This window comes from Pan paniscus, chromosome 10, assembly GCF_029289425.2.
Source record: "Pan paniscus chromosome 10, NHGRI_mPanPan1-v2.0_pri, whole genome shotgun sequence".
Classification (NCBI taxonomy): domain Eukaryota; kingdom Metazoa; phylum Chordata; class Mammalia; order Primates; family Hominidae; genus Pan; species Pan paniscus.
In genome coordinates this window covers 23,736,372-23,759,355 of record NC_073259.2, presented here as the reverse complement: position 1 = coordinate 23,759,355, position 22,984 = coordinate 23,736,372, and the positions used below count along the sequence as shown (strand labels likewise).

General features: G+C 33.8%; 1 protein-coding gene and 1 long non-coding RNA gene across 2 annotated transcripts in view; one reads left to right on the top strand and one right to left on the bottom strand.

Moving 5' to 3' along the window:
- The window catches only part of LOC117975389 (uncharacterized), a 186,223-nt gene that overhangs the window by 8,946 nt on the left and 154,293 nt on the right, over window positions 1-22,984 (top strand). The window lies entirely within an intron of this gene.
- PIK3C2G (phosphatidylinositol-4-phosphate 3-kinase catalytic subunit type 2 gamma) overlaps window positions 1-22,984 on the bottom strand; it is a 385,996-nt gene that overhangs the window by 329,316 nt on the left and 33,696 nt on the right. The window contains exon 6 of the mRNA XM_003816540.5: window positions 4,879-4,981. Within this exon, the coding sequence (XP_003816588.3) occupies window positions 4,879-4,981 (103 nt within the window). The remainder of the gene's footprint in view (window positions 1-4,878; window positions 4,982-22,984) is intronic.

Below are 22,984 nucleotides of genomic sequence, written 5' to 3'. Positions count from 1 at the left end.
ATAGATGGGGTTTCACTATGTTGTCCAGGCTGGTCTCAAACTTCTGACCTCAGGTGATCTGCCCACCTCGGCCTCCCAAAGTGCTGGGATTAGAGGCCTAAGCCACTGCTCCTGGCCTGCTTTTTTTTTTTTTTTTAGAACAACTTTCTTGTTCTCTTGAAATGAGGATTAAATTATACTATTTCAGTGTAATATTATCGTTTAAAATAAAAATATTATCTAAGATGAATTGAGCTTTGCACAATTAGAAAGCTCTAAAGTATCTACTGCGAGGCAATGGTATCAATAAATTTAATATAATGATGATAGTCATATTCCTAGTATTATGTGAAAAAAGAATACTATCAAGACAATTTTACAGTTTTATTAGAAAGATTATAATTGTTCATAAATGTTTTACTTACAGCTGAAATCCTGAAAATCACAGAGAATTTTGACACCATTATAAAAAATAAAACTGAGAGAACATTTGCTATCTTCTTATGATGTATATATAAAATTAAATATACAAATCAAGGGTTACTTATGTAAAATAGGGCAATTCAGATAATGAAGATGAGACACAAGTTGATAAACTGTTTCAGTTATATTAAGTTAATCAATAAATCATATACATCTTAGAAAGGAAATTTTATAAAGCTTACCTCAAAACCAAACCAGTTTATTTTTACTTTCTTGTTACATATAGAAATTTCAATTAAGACTAAAATTTATCCTGCTCTATGAGTATGAAAGCTTACAAGAAAAATTGTGATATATTAAAATTGTTGATATATCAACAAAAGTCATGATACTGCAGTGTATATACTGTTTTGACATAACACACAAATGTCCATCTCTCTCAATATTTCCAACACAGTGAGTAAATTTCTAAATGTTTTAATGCAAATTAATGTTAATAATGTTTTAGAATTTTTAATTGTAAAGGACCAAAATAGCACACAGTGAAACATCCGATTTTATGACGTCAATAGCTAATGCTTAGGTAGTCATACTAAGTGCAGGCACTGACTTAAGCTCTTCATTTATATTTCTCAGTTGAGTTCTCATAATAACCACATTAAGTAAGAACTGTTATTATTCACATTTTTTGATGAAGAAATTAAACAGAGAATTTAACAATTTGCCTAAAAGTGAACATTTGAAATACAGCAATATGAAACCAGAATTTTTGCTTTTTTATAGAAGGCCAAATGAACAAATTTAATATTCCTCGTTTCTAACGATCAGAGCTAGGTCTATGTGCTCCAGGATTTAGACAGAAAAACAAGCACTATCACTAGCCCCTCTTACCCATCTGCATTAGGTGGTTCTCTCAACTTTTAGAGCTGGCCATATTTTCTTTCAGAGTACATATCTCCATAAGACTTAATTATATATATTTGTTTATTGCCTGTCTCTCAACTAGGATGTGAACTCTACATTTTAGAAAAGGCAAGTACTATGAATGGCATGTAACAAGTTTTATTTGTTAAATTAATCAATTGTTACTAGATTGTATATACTGTATAAAGTACTTATCCCAGTTCCTGGAAGTAAATCCTTAAAGTTTTAATAAAATGTAATATCTTCCCCTTTGAAATGTAATGCGAAAAAAAAAATCCTGAAACTATCAAGACTTGGACGAGGCACGGTGGCTCATGCCTGTAATCCCAGCACTTTGTGGGGCTGAGGCAGGTGGATCACGAGGTCAGGAGTTTGAGACCAGCCTAACCAACATGGTGAAACCCGTCTCTACTAAAAATACAAAAATTAGCCAGGCATGGTGTCACGTGCCTGCAATCCCAGCTACTCAGGAGGCTGAGGCAGGAGAATCACTTGAACCCGGGAGGCGGAGGTTGCAGTGAGCCAAGATCACGCCACTGCACTCCAGCCTGGGCAACAGAGCGAGACGCCGTCTCAAAAAAAAAAAAAAAAAAAAAAAGAATCAAGACTTAGAGAGATGGGGATACGGAATGCCTTTTTCATATTCTGCATGGAAGTTACCCCTGCTTTTTAATTGGAAATCAGTGTCAGTTGCATCCCCTGAACCCCTGAGGGCTGAGATCTTATTGCTATTGCTCACTACTCTACGCATTAGCGTAGGGCCTAATACACAGCAGCTACATAGCAAATACTTATTGCATAAATGGAGGATATACAAATATACAAATACATTTGCCATCAGGCGTATTATCCATTATTTTATTATTATTATTATTATTTTGAGACAGAGTCTCGCTCTGTCACCCAGGCTGGAGTGCAGTGGCGCGATCTCGGCTCACTGCAACCGCCACCTCTCGGGGTCAAGTATTATCCATTTTAAACAACAGCATCAATATTAGCAAAAGTTGTGGATGAGAAAAGGCATTTATACTCTTTGCCTATGAGTTGCTGAATTATCCAAGAATTGGTGATATTTACTGTAGGATGGATAAGCTTGTAAGTTGAACCATGAAGCATCAAAAAGAACTATGTAACTTAATTCCCACTGTGATTCAAATGACATATTGAAAAACAGGCATTTCTGACGAGAACTACACATTATACACCCAGAGATAACAATATGCTTGTCCCTGGACATGACAACAACGGTGATGACAGCAATATGATTATCTCACCTTTTTTTCTCAACACTGAGGGTAATTTGAAGAATCTTAAGTTTAATATTGACGGAGTCAGCTGCACTATGTGACTGTGCTTGCTGACATTACCATATAGTGTGATCTGTAGCCACATAGTTTTGCTCTGATCTCATCACCCTTATTTACTAGCTGTGCAACTTTGGATGATTTAAATAATCTCTTAACTTTTCAGTTCTTTTATTTTTATAAGATAGAAAAATAGTTGTATTTATTACTTCTTTGCTCTTGGGCTACTGTCAATTAATTCATTTAAAGCACTAAGAACATCACTTGGCACCTAATATATACCATCATAATATAATATATAACCATATATAATATGGTTAGTTATTAATCACCTATCATGCCCCAGACTTTGAGCTACATGGATACTGCTGGGGAAAAAAATTACACACAAACACACACACACACACACACACACACACACACACGTGGATGCATGAAGCTAGAATTTTTGACCAATTACCTTGAAACACACATCCAAAACCTTTGAGAATATACTGCAAATTCTGAGTATATTTCCCATATAAGTTGGTAGGAATGCATGGGCTCTGAAGACCCACTGACGGTGCTCAAATCTGTACTTCTCTGCTCGTCAGTTTCATGATTTTAATCTTGGGAAAGTCTTGATACCTCCCTGTGATTCAGTTTCCTTATTTTTAATAGTGTTTACCTTATAGAATTATTGAAAAGATTAAATGTGATAGAAATGTTAAAGTCTCAGATATGTATGTATGCCCTATATCAGAATAATAGAGTTACAAGAGTTTTTAAACAGACCTTAATTTACATGAGTCTGAAATGTTAGTGATTTGTTAATTACTACCAATAAGTTATTATTTTAGCAGCATCCAAATTAGAATCATACATTTTATCTTCTTCCCCCATGCTCCAATGAAATATGATGATTTCAGCTTTTTTTTCTCAACATTGAGGGCAATTTGAAGAATCTTAAGTTTAATATTGACAGGGTCAGTTGCACTTTATAACATTTTTTTTCCTGGAGATTTCAGATGTATAGCCTTGGAGCTGTCAACAGCAGCTAAGTTGAGCACAAGATCCAAAAGATATTTCTAAACAACTGTCTTTTGGCCTCATTATGTTATGTTCCACATTGATATGTTGCAACCTAATGTACTACCTGAAATTTTCTTATGATGAAACACTTCATACTAGAAAAAAAAGAAATCATCCACTGGAAATCTGTTACTTAATATAAATGACAGGGTGAGAGGACTTTTGCTTAAAGCAAGTAATTTGAAGATTCTACAGATAAAAACTGCCATAATATCAAAGTTCACTGCATACTGTGCAGTTTGAATTGGAAGTAACTCACAACATGACACAGGGAATAAAATTCGCATCTAACAGCATGAAACTGTATCGTCAAAGCACAGTCATCCTTTTCTAGGTAGCTTTATTATATATATTATGAAAGTTTATCTGTCCTAATTTAAGCTCTGTTGACATAAACAGTCTTCACAGAAAACAAGTTATTTTTCTGCCTTCAGTGATTCTCCTTTACATTTTCTATTTCATTTACTTCTAAGAAGATATGTGAAAAGTATAAATACGATAACCTTAATAAGTGTCTCACAGATGATTTTTGAAAGAAACCAACAGATTTGTTATACTCAGTGTATTAGTCAGCCTGGGCTGCTATAACAAAATACCAGAGACTGGGTGGCTTAAACAACATACATTTATTTCTCTTCGTTCTATAGGCTGCAAAGTTTATAATCAGGGTCAGAGCCCTTTTCCTGTGTGCAGACAGCTTCCTTCTTGCTGTGTCCTAGTGAGAGGAAAGTGAAAGAGAGAGTGATAGAAAGAGAGGGAGAGGGAAGGAGAAAGAGAAAGACAGAGAGAACGCTCTAAACCCTTTTTATAAGGGCACTTACCACCTTATCATAAGGGCTCTGCTTTTATGACTTAATCTAAACCTAAATACCTCCCAAAGACCTCACTTCCTAATACTATCACCCAGGGCCTCAACTTATGAATTTTGGGAGGGACACAAACATTCAGTCCATAACACTAAGATTGCAGTAATGTGTTCATGTTATTGCATCAGTTCAAATCATTAACAGGTATTTATATTTAGATAAGATATTTCATCATGTTTCAATGAATAGATTTAAATAAACATGTATTAATTAAGCTATATAATTCCAAGTTGGCAATAGTTCAAAAATTAGAAATATTGTCCTTAAAACTGTCAGTTTGCTAATTGAAACCAATGCTAAGAAAGTCTTACCTTTCGAGATAGCTTTCCTGGAGCTTCCCTACTTTTCTGCAGGTGGAGCTGAATAACGGATTTATCTTTTTGAAACATTTTGTGGCTCCCCAAACAGTGGTCGCTGAAGGAGGAAAAAATGAACACAATCATATCCTCCCAAAATATTCCCAAATACATGTTTTCCTCTCTGACTTCATTTTATTTTTGGAACTTAGTTTGGTAAAAGCTGAGTGTGTGCGTGTGTGCACGCGCGTGTGTGTGTGAATATATATGCATTATATATTTTTGTGTATAAATGAATAATATGACAGGAAATATAGATATATAGATATAAATGATGAAACATGAAATTATTTTTATGTGCATTAATAAGTTAGAAAATGATTAAATGATTAGACACCTTTAGAATTATCACAATAAATTTTAACAAATAAGACTTTGCATATTCTAAGTTAGTTTTACCCAGCCATCTCAGGGTTCAAAGCTGATGACAGCATGCTTCTGGGTGGTCTAACTGATGCCATTATGTCTGTGTGGAGACCTTGTCTCAAGAAAGCATTGGGATGTGGTGAAAATGTCATGAGCTTTAGAGACAGATTTACTAGCTCGATGACCTTAGGAAGGCCAATTAAACTAAAACTATCTGAAACCCAATATTTTCTCTTTTAGAGTTGGAATAGTAATGTCTACATCAAAGGGTTAGCAAGCAGAATAAACAAAAAATTTATACCTATTTCAGAAATTTCTACTGGCACTGTTATATTTCTTTGTCTTCCTTCCTTTCTCTTTCTTTTTTTGCCTATAAATATTTATCAAGCACAAATTAACTGAAGAGCACAATGAATTACTATTTTGCAACATTTTTCTTATAAATACAATTTGATTCTTCTGTGAAATGAAGGGCTTCTACTATATAAGTCCCTTTACAGCTTTAAATTTTGGTATCTCTGGTGACTTTTAGTCATTGAGAAAAGGATGAGTTATGTTAATGCACATTGTTTAAAGGACCTTAAACATGAAGGATTTCAGGAGGAAAAAAGTATATTAGATACTTGTAATCCTTAAGATGATAATTTTATTTATATGGAAAATTCAGTAAATAGTTGGCATAGCTTGTTGCCAACAATGCCAGACAAATAGACCATTAATCTGTAAAATGAATTAACAAAAATGTATAGAATTATGTAGAATAATTATATAGAACTTACTATACTATATAGTAAATTCTTTTTAAATGTTTCTATTTTAACGTTGTTTTTAATACTTAAAAAACTTAGTACCTATCTGCTAGCCAAAATGGTGAATGTTAGTATGTTCATGACATATGTTCAATGCCTATTCCTATCCCAACTGTTAGTCTAATCTAGATTCTTGTCCCTGGGGTACCCATAGGGCTCTTACACTGTTCGCTGAGTTGTTTTCACAGCCAATCTAGACAAAAGTCATGGCCACTGCTTTTCTTCACTTGTTCTTGGAACTACTGATTTCTCCTTCCTCCTTCCCAAAGGTTTGCTTCAAGGGCCAGCCTCACAATCTATCACATGTAATCAAGTTCCTGTCCTTTCATCTCCCTCTACTCAACTCTTTTTTCCATGCTAAGAGCTCTGTTTTCCTGTTCCTGCTATGGGAGGTGACTTAAGAATAGTGACCCATCTTGCTTTCAAAGATTCCTTTTCTCTGTATGTTGAAGTCTTGATACTGCACTCTGGACACCAGTGCAATGACTTCAGCCTCACGCATGGCTACTGCGTGCTTACTTAAACTGACTTTCTTTATTTTATCCACCTGTGTGTATACTTCTTCCTAGAATTGCCAGCTAATATACTTGATGTCTAGTGTGTTGGTTAATATTGAGTGTCAACTTGATTGGATCGGAGGATGCAAAGCATTGTTCCTGGGTGTGTTTGTGAGTGTGTTGCCAAATGAGATTAACATTTGAGTCTGTGGATTGGGCAAGGCAGACTCATCCTTAATCTGGATGGGCACAGTCTAAACAGCTGCCAGCATGGCTAGGATAAAAGCAGGCAGAGAAACGTGGAAGGACTAGACTGGCTTAGCCTCGCAGCCTACATCTTTCTCCCATGCTGGATGCTTCCTGCTCTCAAACATCAGATTCCAAGTTCTTCAGCTTTGGGACTCTTGGACTTTCATCCACAGACTGAAGGCTACATTGTCGGCTTCCCTACTTTTGAGGTTTTTGGGACTCGGACTGGCTTTCTTGCTCTTTAGCTTGCAGATGGCCTATTGTGAGATCTCACCTTGTGACAGTGTAAGTCAATACTCTTTAATAAACTCCCCTTTATATATACACATCTGTCCTATTAGTTCTGTCTCTCTAGAGAACCCTGACTAATACATCTAGTATCTATAAATTACAGAGAAACAACGAGTGAATATTTTTAGTATATATTTCATGTAGTATTTGATACATATTTACACTGAAGGTGTGTGTATACATGTATGTACACATATACTGTAGTATTAAAATTTATTTTCACCTGTTTCTTTGTGTATTTTCATGCACACACACACACACACACACACACCCCTTTATACAATATAGGTGTATATATGTGTGTGTCTCTCTATCTATATAGATAGAGATATATAGATATAGTTAGATACATAGATGTAATACCTTAATACTGTTTAGGTGTGTGTGTATATGAGTGTGTGTGTGTATATATATATATATATATATATATACACCTTTCATATAACTACATATAAAATACTACATGAAACATATACTAAAAATATTTATGACTTTGAAATAAAACTGGATATTCTATATTTTTATTTGCTACATCTGCCAATTTTACTGCTTTCAAAAACTAGGTCTTAGTTCTTTCCTTACCTTTGCTTCATTGTGTATGTCCTCGTGTGTGTGTGTGTGTCTGTATGTGTGTGTATATGGTGGAATCTGGCACCATAATTATCAGATTTGGGGTAATAACAGATGTTGAAAGAGTCTTTTTCCTCTATGATTTTTTTCAAATTACATTATAGGAATATATTCTCATGGGATACACCCAAATTTTACTCAACTCTACAAAATAAAAGAGATAAGAAAAATTCTTCCCTTTCCCTTTTTCTGGAAAAACAATTACCAAGAGCTTATTATACTTTCTTTGAGGGCTGAAATAAATAGGTAACACACGTATTTCTGTTATGAATGAGACAATCTTATTTTAGTCATGTCTCTAGCCTATAAATTCCTTTTAATTCATTTTTGAGTCTTTGACTTTTAATCAGAGAAGTCTCAGCTATCCAAGTTATAGTAATGCCTTCTGCTATATTATTTTTGGTTTATATTAACTATATTGTTTCTTTTAGAATTATTTCCTTTCATTTGTTGAGTTTATTTGAGCCATTTTTGAGTCTCTTCTTTCTCTATTTATCTTTAGAGGCTTGACATTCATAAACATATTTTTACTTTCTGGTGGTCACCTTTTTTAAAGAAAAGGAAACATAAAGCTTTTCTATTGCAATCTCAATTTAATTACTATGTGACAGACACTCTGAAATAAAATTTAGAGCTTTATATGACTTCAATTCAGTTCTCTCTTAGAACCTTACAACTGCTCAAGTAGAGATCACTTCAAATATTAGCTCCAGATTCTTTTATCACTTACTTGATGAAATATAAAAAGTAGTAGATTAGTTGATTAAAAAAGTTAAAGTTGGGAATTATAAAGAAGACAGATATCTTAAAAATAGTTTATTTTTAAACTAAACGTAACTACGTAGCCTCTCACTAGCCAAAGTTCTGATATTAGCATCAAGTCTTTGCTATTGGATGAAGGGTCAGTTGATAACAATTTTGTGTCATCTTTCTGATATAAAACAAATCTATAAGTAATTATCTTTAATTGCCTATTGTACTTTCTTAAATGTGGAGCAAATTCTTAGAGTCAAAGAACAACTTGAATGGAAAATCATTTTAGATTTTTATAATTATTTTTCTAGTCTAACTTGTTTCCTCTACATTGAATTCAGCAACAATAGATTTTAGCGGCTCTCCTTTATTAATTATCTTCTAAAAATTTTAACTTCATTTTCATAGAAACACTGACTTTCTTTCTTCACTCATACTTCATCACTCTGTAAATACTTCATTTACTTACCTAAATAAAATAACAATAGAACTGGCATAAAAAGGTTCAGGAATAAACACAACTGACTCGAGGTACATTTACAACTCAACTTACAGAAGCAAAAGTGCACGGGCATAATATACTTTATAGTAAACTATTATGCTAGAGAAGTGTTATCAAAATGTTTTCTACAAAACCCTGGAGCTACAAGAGACACTTCCAGGGTGTACACGCACTTGTAGGAAATAAAAATCAGTGTCACTTAAAAACATCCTTGATAAAATGGTAAAAATTATTAATTTTGTTAAATCTAAATCCTTAAATACATGTGTCTTTAATTTTCTATATGAACATATAGGAAAAACAGTTAAAGCACTTCTGCATACTATAATATAGAAGTTGTCTTCAGGAAAAGCCCTCTTGTAATTGCTTGAGTGGCAAGATAAAGAAGTAACTTTTTTCATGAAACAATTTTATTACATGAGAGAATTACAGGCAAACTGGTTATTCAGACAGGTGTTTGGCAGTCAAAAATGAACAAGCTAAGCTTGTCACTTTAAGGAAAACAACTTCAGAAATAAGAATTTTGTAAAATTTATATTTTCCACTATGAGCTTGCTGGCTAACCAATACTTACAGACTTTTCTGGTGAGAAAAATGTTAATATTAAAAAATGAACTTTTTGATATTTTATGGTAAAGTATGGCAACATTTGGAAGATCTGCAGAATCCAATGAACATATTTGTCTAAATGACAATCCATGATGCTTCAAATCTTGCATGGGTAAAAAAAGGTTTATCAATAGGGCAAGACAGACCAATGGACTCTAAGTAGCCTAGTGTGAAAATTATTGATTATTTTTATATTCCACATTGTATCTAAATTTTAAAAGACTATTACTTGTTGATTTTGGTGTAGTATCAAAGAAAGATGTTCACAATTATCTGAAAAGACTACTAAGATATTCATCTTTTCCGCAAACCATATTTGTGTGAGGCCAAATTTTCTTTATATACTTCCACTCAATCATCATAGTGCAACAGACTGAATGGAAGAGCAGTCAATGGTCTTAATTAAACCAGACATTTAAAAGATTTCTAAACACATAACAATGCTACATTCCTCACAAATTATTTTTGTTTTGCAATATATAGTATTTATAATAAAAATATTTTATGTGTATTTACATGTAATAAGTTTATCATTTTTAATTCAAATAATAAATGCATATTAAAAAAATTTCTCAATTATAATTTCCAACATGGTAAATATTGATAGACAAAGTCCACACAAATTCTTTTTGGGGTACTCAACAATTTGTGAGTTTAAAGGGTTCTGAGACCAAAATGTTTGATAACTACTCTTCTAGAACAAACAATGAATTCTGGGCCTTAATCATTCTGTTTTGTAAAGGAAATAAAGAGTGTTAATACAGCAAGTCAAGCAAGCAGAGATAGATAAAGGAGCCTCTACTAATTTATTTTCTTTTTTTTTTTTTTACTATATTTTAGAGCTTTTTAAGTAATTATGTTAACCATTGATCTATGTTCCATAGGGCTTCATTGTTTATTTTGTTGAAGTACATCTTCAAATAATTTTTTAGAGAGATAATTTATGGACATAAAATGTTTTTGTTTCTGAGAATGTCTATTTTTACATTGTCCTTGAATGCTGGCTTATTGTTAGTTCCAGAATTCTAGGTCAAATTATTTTCATAATATAATATTGTACTAGAATTGTCAGTTAAGATTAAATCTCTGCTGGTTTTTAAAGGACATTAGAGTTTCTAATAACCATCACACTTTCTAAGAGCTGTGAAATACTCCTTTTACCACTATAGGTGGCAAGACCACAATTTTGATCAGTTTGTGTTTAATGATATAGAGCTATGCTGTCTAGTATAGTGGTTAGTGAATACAAGCAGCTACTAATCACTTGCAATGAGGCTACTTTTAATTAAGATATGCTATAAATGTAAAATACACACTAGATTTTCAAGACTTGTCATATTAAATAATGTGAAACATCTCAATGATTTTCTTTATTTTGATTACACGTTAAAATGATAATATTTGAGGTATATTGAGTTAAAGAAACTGTAGTATTAAAATTTATTTCCATCTGTTTCTTCGCATATTTTCTTAGTGTGGCTAGTAGAAAATTTAAAACTCTTATGTGGCCTACATGATAAATTTGTTAAATGGTGCTATCTAGAGAAAATGAAAAAGAAAAGAGAGAAAAAGCATTAAATAATAGAAAGAAGGGTGGGAATTTAATAAGGAAGTGCAATAAAAAATGAATTTTTATTTGAGAGTTCTAGATATCAAAAAGGGTAAGAAGAAAGGTTACCATACCAAGAGAAAGAGAAATGAAAGGCACGGACCATAAGGTGGGTAGTGTGGAGAGAAGGGTTATGCTCTAAGAAAAGGCCACACTGGGAATTACAATGCTTATAACATGAGCACAGGAATGATCCATTTAAAGTTGTACACACCAGGTGTTTTTCTCAGTCTGGTAACATTCCAGATATGAGCACTACCTATGTTTTATTTAATAATCATCTATAAAACTTCAGCTGTTAAATGAACTGAATGTCTGTGATACAGTAAAAAGTTTAGGCTTTTTCTTCCCATATCCTAGGAAATCAAACTTTCTGTATATTAATTATTTATTCTCTCTACACATATTTGATTCTATCTATCTGCTAGTTACTATCTTAGGAACTATTATGAGTATACTTGTCATTTAAGATGAACACTAAGAGGCTGAATTCTAGCACATAATTACCCTTATTTCCTATTCCTAAATAGCTCATGTTATTTTAAAGTATTTCTGAGGCAATATGTTTATATAAAGAGAGATTAATGACCTTAACACCAAAAAGTGATAAGTACTCAAATTTGTCTTATGAGCAAGTAAGCATCCTAAATAACATTCAAACTATGAATATTGATTCTCATTGCCCTAGCCGCTCCTTGTAAACCCACATTTAAAAGCGATGCTCTTTCATTGGAAAAATACTTACGCTTGTTTTATATAATTTGAATTAAGCTAAAATGTTCTTTATTCTTACATGTAAGACGTAGTCACAGAGGTGTATTGTGAAATATTAAACTCATGTATAGAAAATAAACGATTTCTATTTGATTTTGTAAATATTGAAAACCAGGATTGCTGACAGCTTCTGAAGGTATTTCTTTAAGAAAATTCAGTAACTAAGCTGGACTTAAAATCTTTGGGATAACTAAGTCAGAAATGTAAGGTGAATATAACAAAATATTAAAATAATATTAGTACTATAGTACTGTTCAGAGTATTTTTCAGATAGTTATGTGTATGTGCACACTTGGCACATGTACACACATTTGGTATGTGCCCCTTCAAAATTTCTACAATGTTAAATCTGCCATATCCTTAATTTGAGTAAACTGGTCTTTCAACTAATAAAATAGCCTTGGATTTTGTGCTCAAAGTGGTATTTGGAGCTAACTCAGCATAGATAAAGATCAGTGATACGTTGTTTCACTAAACCAGTGCTTCTTGAGTTATTGTTATTTTGTCTTCAAGTGAGCTATGAATAGGAAAAGTCAAACTTTATGACTCTTGAAGAGACAAGAATAGGTTCAATCCTAAAACTAGGGCTTTTAGGCATGAGGTGGTTAGTAGAGGAGGGTCAAGCTTTTGAACAAAAATCCTGTATGGGACATAAATTGATACCAACAGCTAATACTCAAGAGGGATTTGGACCAAGGAGATCTGAAACTTTCTATTCAAACGCCCTATTTTTCTTAAGACTTCCCACAAGCCTATAAAAAGGCAACTATCCCTAATGCCTCCTCACTCAAATATGGTTATTTTTCTTCATACATATAGTACATATGCATTTCCTAAAATTCAAAAAATGGAACATTCTGCAAAGAAGTTTTTTTTTAATCTGGAAAAAAGTTTTATAACAACTCTCAAGTTTGCAATGCTCTCCCTACTAAGTTACACAGTCACAAAAGACAAGTAATAACATAACTATATAAATGAAGTAACTAAGAAAGTCAGTAAAAAAAAAAAAGATAACAATGGTGAAACTGTAATTTTCTTTCTTTCACAAAAAATATATACTGAGCCCCAAGGAGCTCTTTTTGTGGGGGGTATGGTATGCGAAATTTATAAAATTTAGTAATTATACCAGGAGATCAAATATGCAGACTTCATTCTATCCTAAGGTTTTATTATTGTTTTTTTCCCACAAAATCTCCAGAGGAGAAACATCCTACTACAGACTTTACAAATAAAAAATAAATGAGTAATGTTTTGTCTTATTAAGGTGATTTCAGCTAATTTGAAGTAATATGTAATTCAAAAATTCTCTAATTAATCACTTTAAGAAAAACAGAGCATTGGGTCATTTAAACTTTTATTAATTCAAAATTGGGAAGATTTAATAATTCTTAGCTTCAAAAAATACTGCTTTTGGGTAACAAAAATAATGTGACAGCTGCATTTTGGTATTATACATCTACAATAATATTAAATTATGTACCTACTTTCACATGTAATTTGCCATGTCTTCTTGGAACACTCATGCAACAGCTTCGAGATTCCTTTGACCAAGTTTATTAGTTAATGATGCTTGTGCAATTCAGCTTTTTAAAAAACTTGGGGCTGGAATATGCTGTCATTTTTACAAGTAGCTTTTAATCATAATAAACAAACTTTATTTAGCACAAGGTCTTTCTTTGGGATTTCACTCTCAAGTGAAGGTATATACAGAGGATCTACATATGAGGACATTTGTTCTAGCACAGAATTATTGAATTAAGACCAAATGCAGGGTTGTATGGTGTGCTATTTTTGTGGTCATTAGCTATTTACTGAAGATGTAAACCAAAGTTAATTATAGAATATTAGGTGAAGCACTATGAAGGAGATTAAAAAGGAAATTAAAGTCATTCAAGAAACTCTAATTGAATGATTTATTAACAGAACACACTTTTTTACTGTGTGTGAGATAGCTCAAAGTTATGATATGTTCCTTTCTATCCTCCCACATAGTTCTGTGGTTTTATAAGTGGAGGAGTAGAGTTATGTAAAAGAGAAATGCACTTTATCTATTTCTTTGCTCAAAGTAAGTCTTAAAAGTTGGAAGGAATTTTAATATTTGAAGTCTTAGGCTGTAACAAATTTGCTGGAAGTAATCAATTCGTTCAGGTTTGCTAAGTGAAATCCTTAACTTCACTGAGAAGAAAAAAGACTCTTCTTCCCCAGCAATATATACAATGCAGTTTTACTGCTAATGAATGTAATCTATTACTTAAAACTGTATATATTATGACTTAGCCTTTTTCTCACTGGTAATTAATAGTTTTATTTTTACTCTGAGTACAAGACTATTTCAATTTACAATCAAATGTTTAATGAACAAATTAATATAAATTGGGCCGGGCGAGGTAGCTCACACCTGTAATCCCAGCATTTTGGGAGGCTGGGGCGGGTGGATCACTAGAGGTCAGGCATTTGAGACCAGCCTGGCCAACATGGTGAAACCTCATCTCTACTAAAAATACAAAAATTAGCTGGGCATGGCGGCATACACATGTTGTCCCAGCTAATCAGGAGGCTGAGGCAGGAGAATTGCTTGAATCCAGGAGGCAGAGGTTGCAGTGAGACGAGATTGTGCCACTGCACTCCAGCCTGGGTGACAGAGTGAAGACTCCATCTCAAAAAAAAAGAACAAATTAATATAAATTGTCATGAGATTAGTTAGAACTTTTTTAAAAAATAGAAGTTTTTTGAAAAGGATTATTTTAGAATTTTAATTAAAAGGATTTAATTTTGTAAAACTATTTTTGTACTCTAATAAAAGGAATGCATCGTCTCTACTAGGAGAGTCCCAGAGAGAAAAACAAGACTCTCAAGTAGATAGGAAGATCATTCTAATCAATGTGGGTGATGAAAAAAGAGGTAAATACCACCTTCTTAATTTGATTTTAAAATATATAACTACTTCCAAGTAAAATTTTTAATTACTGTAGAATTTCTTTTTTTTAAGAATATGTTTTCAGCACTCAATTCTAACATTCCTTGACAACCGTCAATTAAATAATAAAAAAATTGTTTCATTTAAATCAAACATATAAAATTTGACCATCCTGTAAGCAATTGGCCCAAACAGAATTTTTAAAAAAGACTAGTATTTACTCAGGAGGCATTTCTGGTTTACTACTGACAATGCAATGATTATTCAGCAAAAGCTTTTAAGTACAGTAAATTTTATTGTTTTACATAGAAGCTAATAAGAATTATTTTTAAGTTAAATTAGACAGAAAGACTTAGAGTAAGATTTTTGAGATAAGAAATTACTTAGGCTGGGCGTGGCAGCTCATGCCTGTAATCCCAGCACTTTGAGAGGCCAAGGTGGGTTGATCACTGGAGATGAGGAGTGAACCTGACCAACATGGTGAAGACCTGTCTCCACTAAAAATTCGAAATTAGATAGGCGTGGTGGTGCGTGCCTGTAATCCCAGCTACTCTGGAGGCTGAGACAGGAGAATTGGTTATAACTTGGGAGGCTGAGGTTGCGGTGCAGATCATGCCACTGCACTTCAGCCTAGGTGACAGAGTGAGACTGTATCAGAAAGAAAGAAAGAAAGAAAGAGAGAGAGAGAGAGAAAGAGAGAAAGGAAAGAAAGGAAAGAGAAAGAAAGAAAGGAGGGAGGGAGGGAAGGAAGGCAGGAGGAAGGAAGGAGAGAGAAAGAGAGAAAGAAGGAAAGAAAAGAGAAAGAAAAAGAAGAAAGAGAGAGAAAGAAGGAAAGAAAAGAAAGAAGGAAAGAAAAAGAAAGAAAGAAAGAAAGAAATTACTTAAATCACATAGGTTAGGCCCATCTACCACAGCCTACTGCATCTGTGTGTACCACTGGGGGGTCTGAGGACAGCCCTGCTTTGGTTTGCACTACCCCTCCACCCCGTGCCCAAGCCTAATGTCTGTGACGCTGGGAATCACCCTGCCTCGTCTGCCACCCAGCCATGCATGTGCACCAACAGGAAGCCTGACAAAAGACTTAGCCTGCCTGCCACATAGCACTCAAACATATCCGTGGGGCTGGGAATCACTGCATCCTGCCCATCACAGCTTGTACTCCTAAGTACCACTGGGGACCCTGAGGACAGTTCTGCTCTATCTAGTGCTACACCTCTAGTGCCCAACTACACTGCCCAGGTCCCTGGGAATCATGCCACCCTGTCTATGCCTGAACCACACCAGCAAAACATCAGATGGCCTGAAAAAAGACCCACCAGGACCCAAGCATGCCAGGTGGGGACCTGGGGACTGAGCTGCTCTGCCTACTGCTACTGGTGCACATGAACACCATCAGGGAGCTGCAAAAGAGGCCCAAAATGCCTGTCATCAGTGCCCAAGCACCTTATCCAGAGTCCTGAGGATCGCCCTGCCCACCCATAACATTCTACTCCTGTGAACACCATCATAGAGCCTGAGGACAAGCCTGAATTGCATGGCACCACCACCACTGCTGGAACCCATTCACACAAGCCACTGGGGGACTTAGGGATTGGCTTGCCCACCTTGTCACTGCCACTGCTAGCACCAGTGTGAGCCTCCTGGGAGCCTGAGTGTTGCTTCTTCTCTGCCACTTTCATCGTTGATTGTAGGCGCACTGCCAGGGGCTCCAAAACCTGCCTATCCACTCGGCCCTCTGCTGCCACTGCTGGCACCCAAGGAAGTCACCTGGGAGCCCAAGCATCAGTTCACCTGAACCTGCTAAATCCAGTGCCCACATAGGCTACCCAGGAGCCCAAAGACAGCCATGGTTTGTCCACCACTACCACACTGGAAGCTGAGGTTTAATTCACCCAGTATCCTTGTCCCTAGCAAAGCCTCACCACAGCCTGAACTAACAACTGTAGTTTAAGCCACTGAGGAAATTACAGAAATCATTGATGCTGATTACAGCTAAAGGAATCACAAGAAATCACTGCTGTATTCGCCTAGAAAGAATGCTGAAGTTCTGTACCCACCCACACTATAGATGTATCTGTAGGAAAAAGTCTTCCTCTATGAAAGCCTATCCAAAAAAATTGGAAGAAGTGACTATTACACTAATAGCATATATATTTTGTGTAAAGACAAAAGAAATATAAAAAGCAAAGAAATATGACATCTTCAAGAGAACACAAAACTCTCCAGCCACCAATTTCATTCCAAAGAAAAGAAAATATATGAGATAACTTTTTAAAATAATGATATGAAAAAAACTCAGTGAGATACAAGAGAACACAAGCAAACAGCACAAAAAATCATAAAAACAATTCAGGATCTAAATAAGAGAGTAAAAAAAGAGACACAAATAATAAAAAAGGAACAAACAAAAATTCTGGAACAAAAGAATTCAATGAATGAAATAAGAAATATAACAAAGAGCTTTAACAATAGACTAGATCAAGCAGAGAGAATTTCAGAACTTCATAATAGGTCTTTTGAAATAACCCAGTCAGACAAAAAAAAAAGTAAAACAATATTTTTAAAATAAAGAAAGCCTATGTGACATATGGGACACCATAAAGCAACCAAATATTCACATTTTGGGTGTTCCATAAAGAGTGGAGATGGGCAAAGGCATAGCAGACCTATATAATAAAACAATAGCTAAAAACTTCCCAAGTTTTGCTAGGGATTTAGAAATCTATATATAGGAAGTTCAAAAATCCCCAAATAGATTCAACCCAAAAAGGTCTTTTCCATTGCACATTGTAGCCAAACTGTCAAAAGCCAAAGACAAAGAGTATTATAAAAAGAGCAAGGGAAAAGCATTGAGTCACATGGAAGGAAATCACCATCAGCCTAACAGCAAATTTATCAGCAGAAACTTTACAGGCCATGTAAGAATGAGATGATATATTCAAAATGCTCAAAGAAAGAAAAAAAGAAACCACTCTCAACCAAGAATACTCTACACAGCTAAGTTATACTTGCCAAATGAAGGAGATATAAAGTTGTTCCTTGGAAATCAAAAACTGAGAGAATTCATCACCACTAAACCAGACTTACAAGAAATGCTTAAGGAAAGCCTACATCTGGAAGTGAAAAAACAATATCTATCATCATGAAAGCACATGAAAGTATAAAACTTACTGTTAGAGCAGTCACAAAAATGAGAAAGAAAAAGAACTAAAATATTACGCCTGCAGAAAACCACCAAGTGGCAGTGCTAAATAATGAGAGAGAAAGAAAGGAACAAAAAATATACATAACTAGAAAACAATTAAGAAAATGACAGGAATAAGTCCTCACCTATCAATTATAACCTTGAATATAAAGAAATTAAATTACCCACTTAAAAGATACAGATTGGTTGAATGGATTTTTAAAAATGACCCAATTATATGCTGTCTACAAGAAACGTCACCTATAAAGACATATATAGACTGAAAGTGAAGGGATGTAAAGATATTCTGCATAAACAGAAACCAAAAGTAAGCAGAAGTAGCTATACCTAAATCAGATAAAATAGACTTAAGTGAAAAACAATACAAAAGAGACAACTAAGGTTTGTCTCCAATAACAGTGGGATCAATTCAGCAAGAGCATATAACTATTCTCTTTATATGTGAAATAGTACATACATATTTATATGTATCCAATAAACACATACAACTTATCAAGATTGATTCAGGCTGTAACAGAAAACCCGAACAGACCAATAATGAGTAATAAATAAGACTGAATCAGTAATAAAAAGTCTGTCAGCAAGGAAAAACTCAGGATGAGATGGCTTTATTGCTGAATTCTACCAAACTTATAAAGAAGAACTAACACAAATGATTTTCAAACTAGTCACAAAATTTGAAGAGGGAGGATTATTTTCCTAATTCATTCTACAAAACCAGCATTACCCTGATACTAAAACCAGACAAAACCACCACAAAAAATAACACTACAGATTAATGTCCTGATAATGAACATCAACACAAACATCCTGAAGAAAATATTGGCAAACTGAATCCAATTATACATTAAAAAGGTAATACACCATGATCAAGTAAGAGCGTAGGGATGCAAAGATGGTCCAACATATGCACATCAATATGCATGATACATCATGACCACAGAATGAAGAATAAAAACCAAATGCTCATCTCAATAGGTACAGAAAATGTATCTGATAAAACTAAACATTCTTGATAATAAAAACGCTCAACAAACTAGGTATAAATATAACATACCTCAACATAATAATATGACAAACCCACCATTAACATCAAATGGAATGAAGAAAAGCTGAAAGTCTTTTCTTTAAGAACTAGAACAAGACAAGGTTGCCTACCTTTAGCACTCTTATTCAGCATAATAATGGAAGTCCTACACACAACAATTGGGCAAAATATATAAATAAAAAGCAGCCAGATTGGAAAAGAGAAAGTCAAGTTGTCCCTCTTTGCAGATGACAGGATCTCATATTCAGAAAAACCTGAAGATTCCACCAAAAAACTCTGTAAACTGATAAACAAATTAAATAAAGTTGCAAGATATCAAATCAACACACAAAAATTAATAACATTTTTATGAACCCATAACAAACTAACTGGAAAAAAATTAAGAAGGAAATCCCATTTACAACAGCTGCCACACACACTGAAAAACCCTAGGAGTAAACTTAACCAAAGGGGTAAAAGACCTCTGCAAGGAAAACTACAAATCTCTGGTGAAAGAAATTGAATAGGACACAAATAAATGGGAAGACATCCCATGCTCGTGTATCAGAAGAATTAACATTGTTTTGACCATACTACCCAATCTACAGATTCAAAGCAATTCTTATCAAATTACCAATAATATTCTTCACAGAAATAGAAAAAAAATCCAAAAATTTGTATGGAAGTAAAAAAAAGCCCAAATAGTGAATGCAATCTTGAGCAAAAAGAACAGAGCTGCAGGCATCACAGTACTTGCCTTCAAAATACATTACAAAGTTATCGTAACCAAAGAAAAATGATATTGATATGAAAACAAACACATAGGCTAATGGAACAGAATAAAAAAAACCCTAAAATAAATTCATTTATTTATAGCCTACTGATTTTTGACAAAGATGTTGAGGGCAAACCTTGGGGGAAAGACACCCTCTCCAATAAATGGTGCTGATAAATCCAAGTATTCATATGCAGAAGAATGAAACTAGACTCCTATCTCTCACTGTATATAAAAATCAACTCAAAGTACATTAAGGACTTAAACCTAAATCCGGAAATTATAGAACTTCTAGAAGAAAGCATAAGATAAAAGTTCCAGAACATTGGTGTAGGCAAGTTTTTTATGGCTAATACCTCAAAAGCACAGGCAACAAAAACAAAAATACACAAATAGGACTATATTAAACTAAAAAGCTCCTGCATAGCAAACAAAACAATCAACAGAGACAATCTGTTGAATGGAAGAAAATATTTGCAAACTGTTAATCTAACAAGGACTATTATGCAGAATATAAAAGAAACTCAACAGCAAAAAAAATAAAAAGAAAAAACACACAAACTAAAAATAAACAAATAATCCCATTAAAAAGTGGGCAAGCAATCTGAATAGACCTTTCTCAAAAGAAGACATAGAAATGGCCAAGAAGTATATAAAAAATGTTCAAATCACTAGTCATCAGAGCAATGCAAATCAAAACAACAATGAGATATTGTTTTCCCCTTGTTAGAATGGCTGTTATAAAAATAAGTAAATAAATAACAAATGCTGGCAAGGATGCAGAGAAAAGGGAGCTCTTATACACTGTTGGTGAGAAGGTAAATTACTATAACCATTATGGAAAACAGTATGGAGATTTTGCAAAAGACTAAAAATAGAACTACCATGCAATTCAGGAATCCTACTTATGGGTGTTTATCGAAAAGAAAGGAAATTAGTATAACAAAGGGATACCTGCACCTCCATGTTTATTGAAATACTGTTCACATTAGCCAAGATACGGAATCAACCTAAGTATTCATCAATGAATGAAGAAAGAAAGAAAATGTGGTACACATACACAATGGAATACTGTTCAATTATTTAAAAAAGAATGAAATGCTGTCATTTGCAGCAACATGGATGGAACTAGAGGCCATTATGTTAAGTAAAACAAGCCAAAATATTCTATATTCTTACTCATATGTGGGAACTAAAAATGGTTATCTCACGGAGTTAGAGTGTAGAATGATAGTTATAAGAGCCTGGGAAGGGTATGGGATGGGGAGAGGATGAAGAGAGGTGGGTTAATACATATAAACATATAGTTAGATAGAATGAATCAGTTCCAGTGTTTGGGAGCACAGTAGTTTGACTACAGTTAACAACAATTTATTGTATATTCAAAAAAGCTATAAGAGAAGATTTGAAATGTCCCTACTACAAAGAAATGACAAATGTTCTAGGTGGTGGATATTCTAAATATCCTGACTTGATAATTATACATTCAATGTAGATATCCAAATATCACATGTACCTCATGAATATTTACAATGTATCAATAAGAAAATATATCACACAAAGAAACCACAGCTGTAGAGAAAAAAAATCACTGGAGTGGTTTTTTGGTTAGGATTGAGAAACAGAAAAACCTGCGCTCCTAGTAAATATTTGGCTAGAGAGTAATAAGAGAAAAAATTATGAAGAAGCATTATACTTCATATATTATCAATATATTTATGAAGAAAAATACTCATGTGAGACGGTTACAAGTATAGGTGAAGGTACAATTGTTACTCCCTGTCAAAAAGAGAGATGCAGGGACGGTCTAGGAAATAGTTTCATTTTCCAGGATCTCATATCTGTGCTACATTCAATAGGAAAGAAAATATATAATTCTTGTCCTTGAGCTCACTGGAAAAGCTGACTGGGATCAAGCTATTGGACAAGAGCATGGAAAATGGGATTATCAAGGACTCCTTGCTCCATGGTAATTAAACCGGGAGTTGAAGAACAGGAACATGATGAAAGATTTTAATATTTTTTGAATGAAGCAGATGATTTCTTTTCTTCTATTATTTCTCATATTGCTGACAATTTTGCATCAAGCTTCCATGAACGTATGACAAAATTGATAGTTCATGTTCTGATTCTTTAATTTGCTCTGGGTTCATTATATATTGTATTATTTAAAATCAGACAGGGAGAGTGAGAGTAAGAAAGTGAGAGAGAGAGAAAATGAAAGTGAGAATAAGAATGAGTGAGTCGGGATATTTTAATTGAGAGAAAAGCTTTTCTGATACTAAATTAAAATGAATGTTAAATAACTTGCAAAAATAGTATAGTTGATATATGAAAAGGGAAATTTTGATTTGCTAGGAAAATCATCTTTTTAATTTTGCAATAGTACAAGGTATAAATGTCTTTATTACTTTGTTGATTAGATCTAGTTTTTATACCATGAACTGTTCTGGAAAAGAGGATAATTTTTGGAGAGTCTAAGTTCTTAAGTCATTACCATTCTTGGCTTCTAATATCTCACTACTTGAAATGTGGACTGTAGACCGGCAGCATAGGCATCACCAGATGCTTGTTAGAAATGGACAGCCTCAGGCCTCACCCATACGAACTGAAATCAGAATTCTTTTTCTAACAACATCCTCAGGTGACACTTTAAAGTTTGAGAACACGGTGTTAATATCAGAATAATTTTGAAATTTCTATATGCATTATATGGGTTCATAGTCATATTTATTTACATTTCCCCTTTTTCAGGATTTTATGTAATACTTCACTAACCCCGAGAAATATAGGGTCTTAACTAATATAGCACTATAACACTGCTATGTTTGTAGTCATATGTTTCATGATCTATTTGACCATTATTTTGAAGTATTATCAGAAAATTAGCATTTTCCCCAGCCGAATACTACAAATGAAGTGTACTTCTATAAGTTTTAGAGTCTAAATTTTTACTTATTGCACTGTTAACTTATTACATGCTACCTGTGTTCTCTGTATAAAGAAGAACTTTATGAACAGATTTCCAAGTCTTTAAGGACATATTTT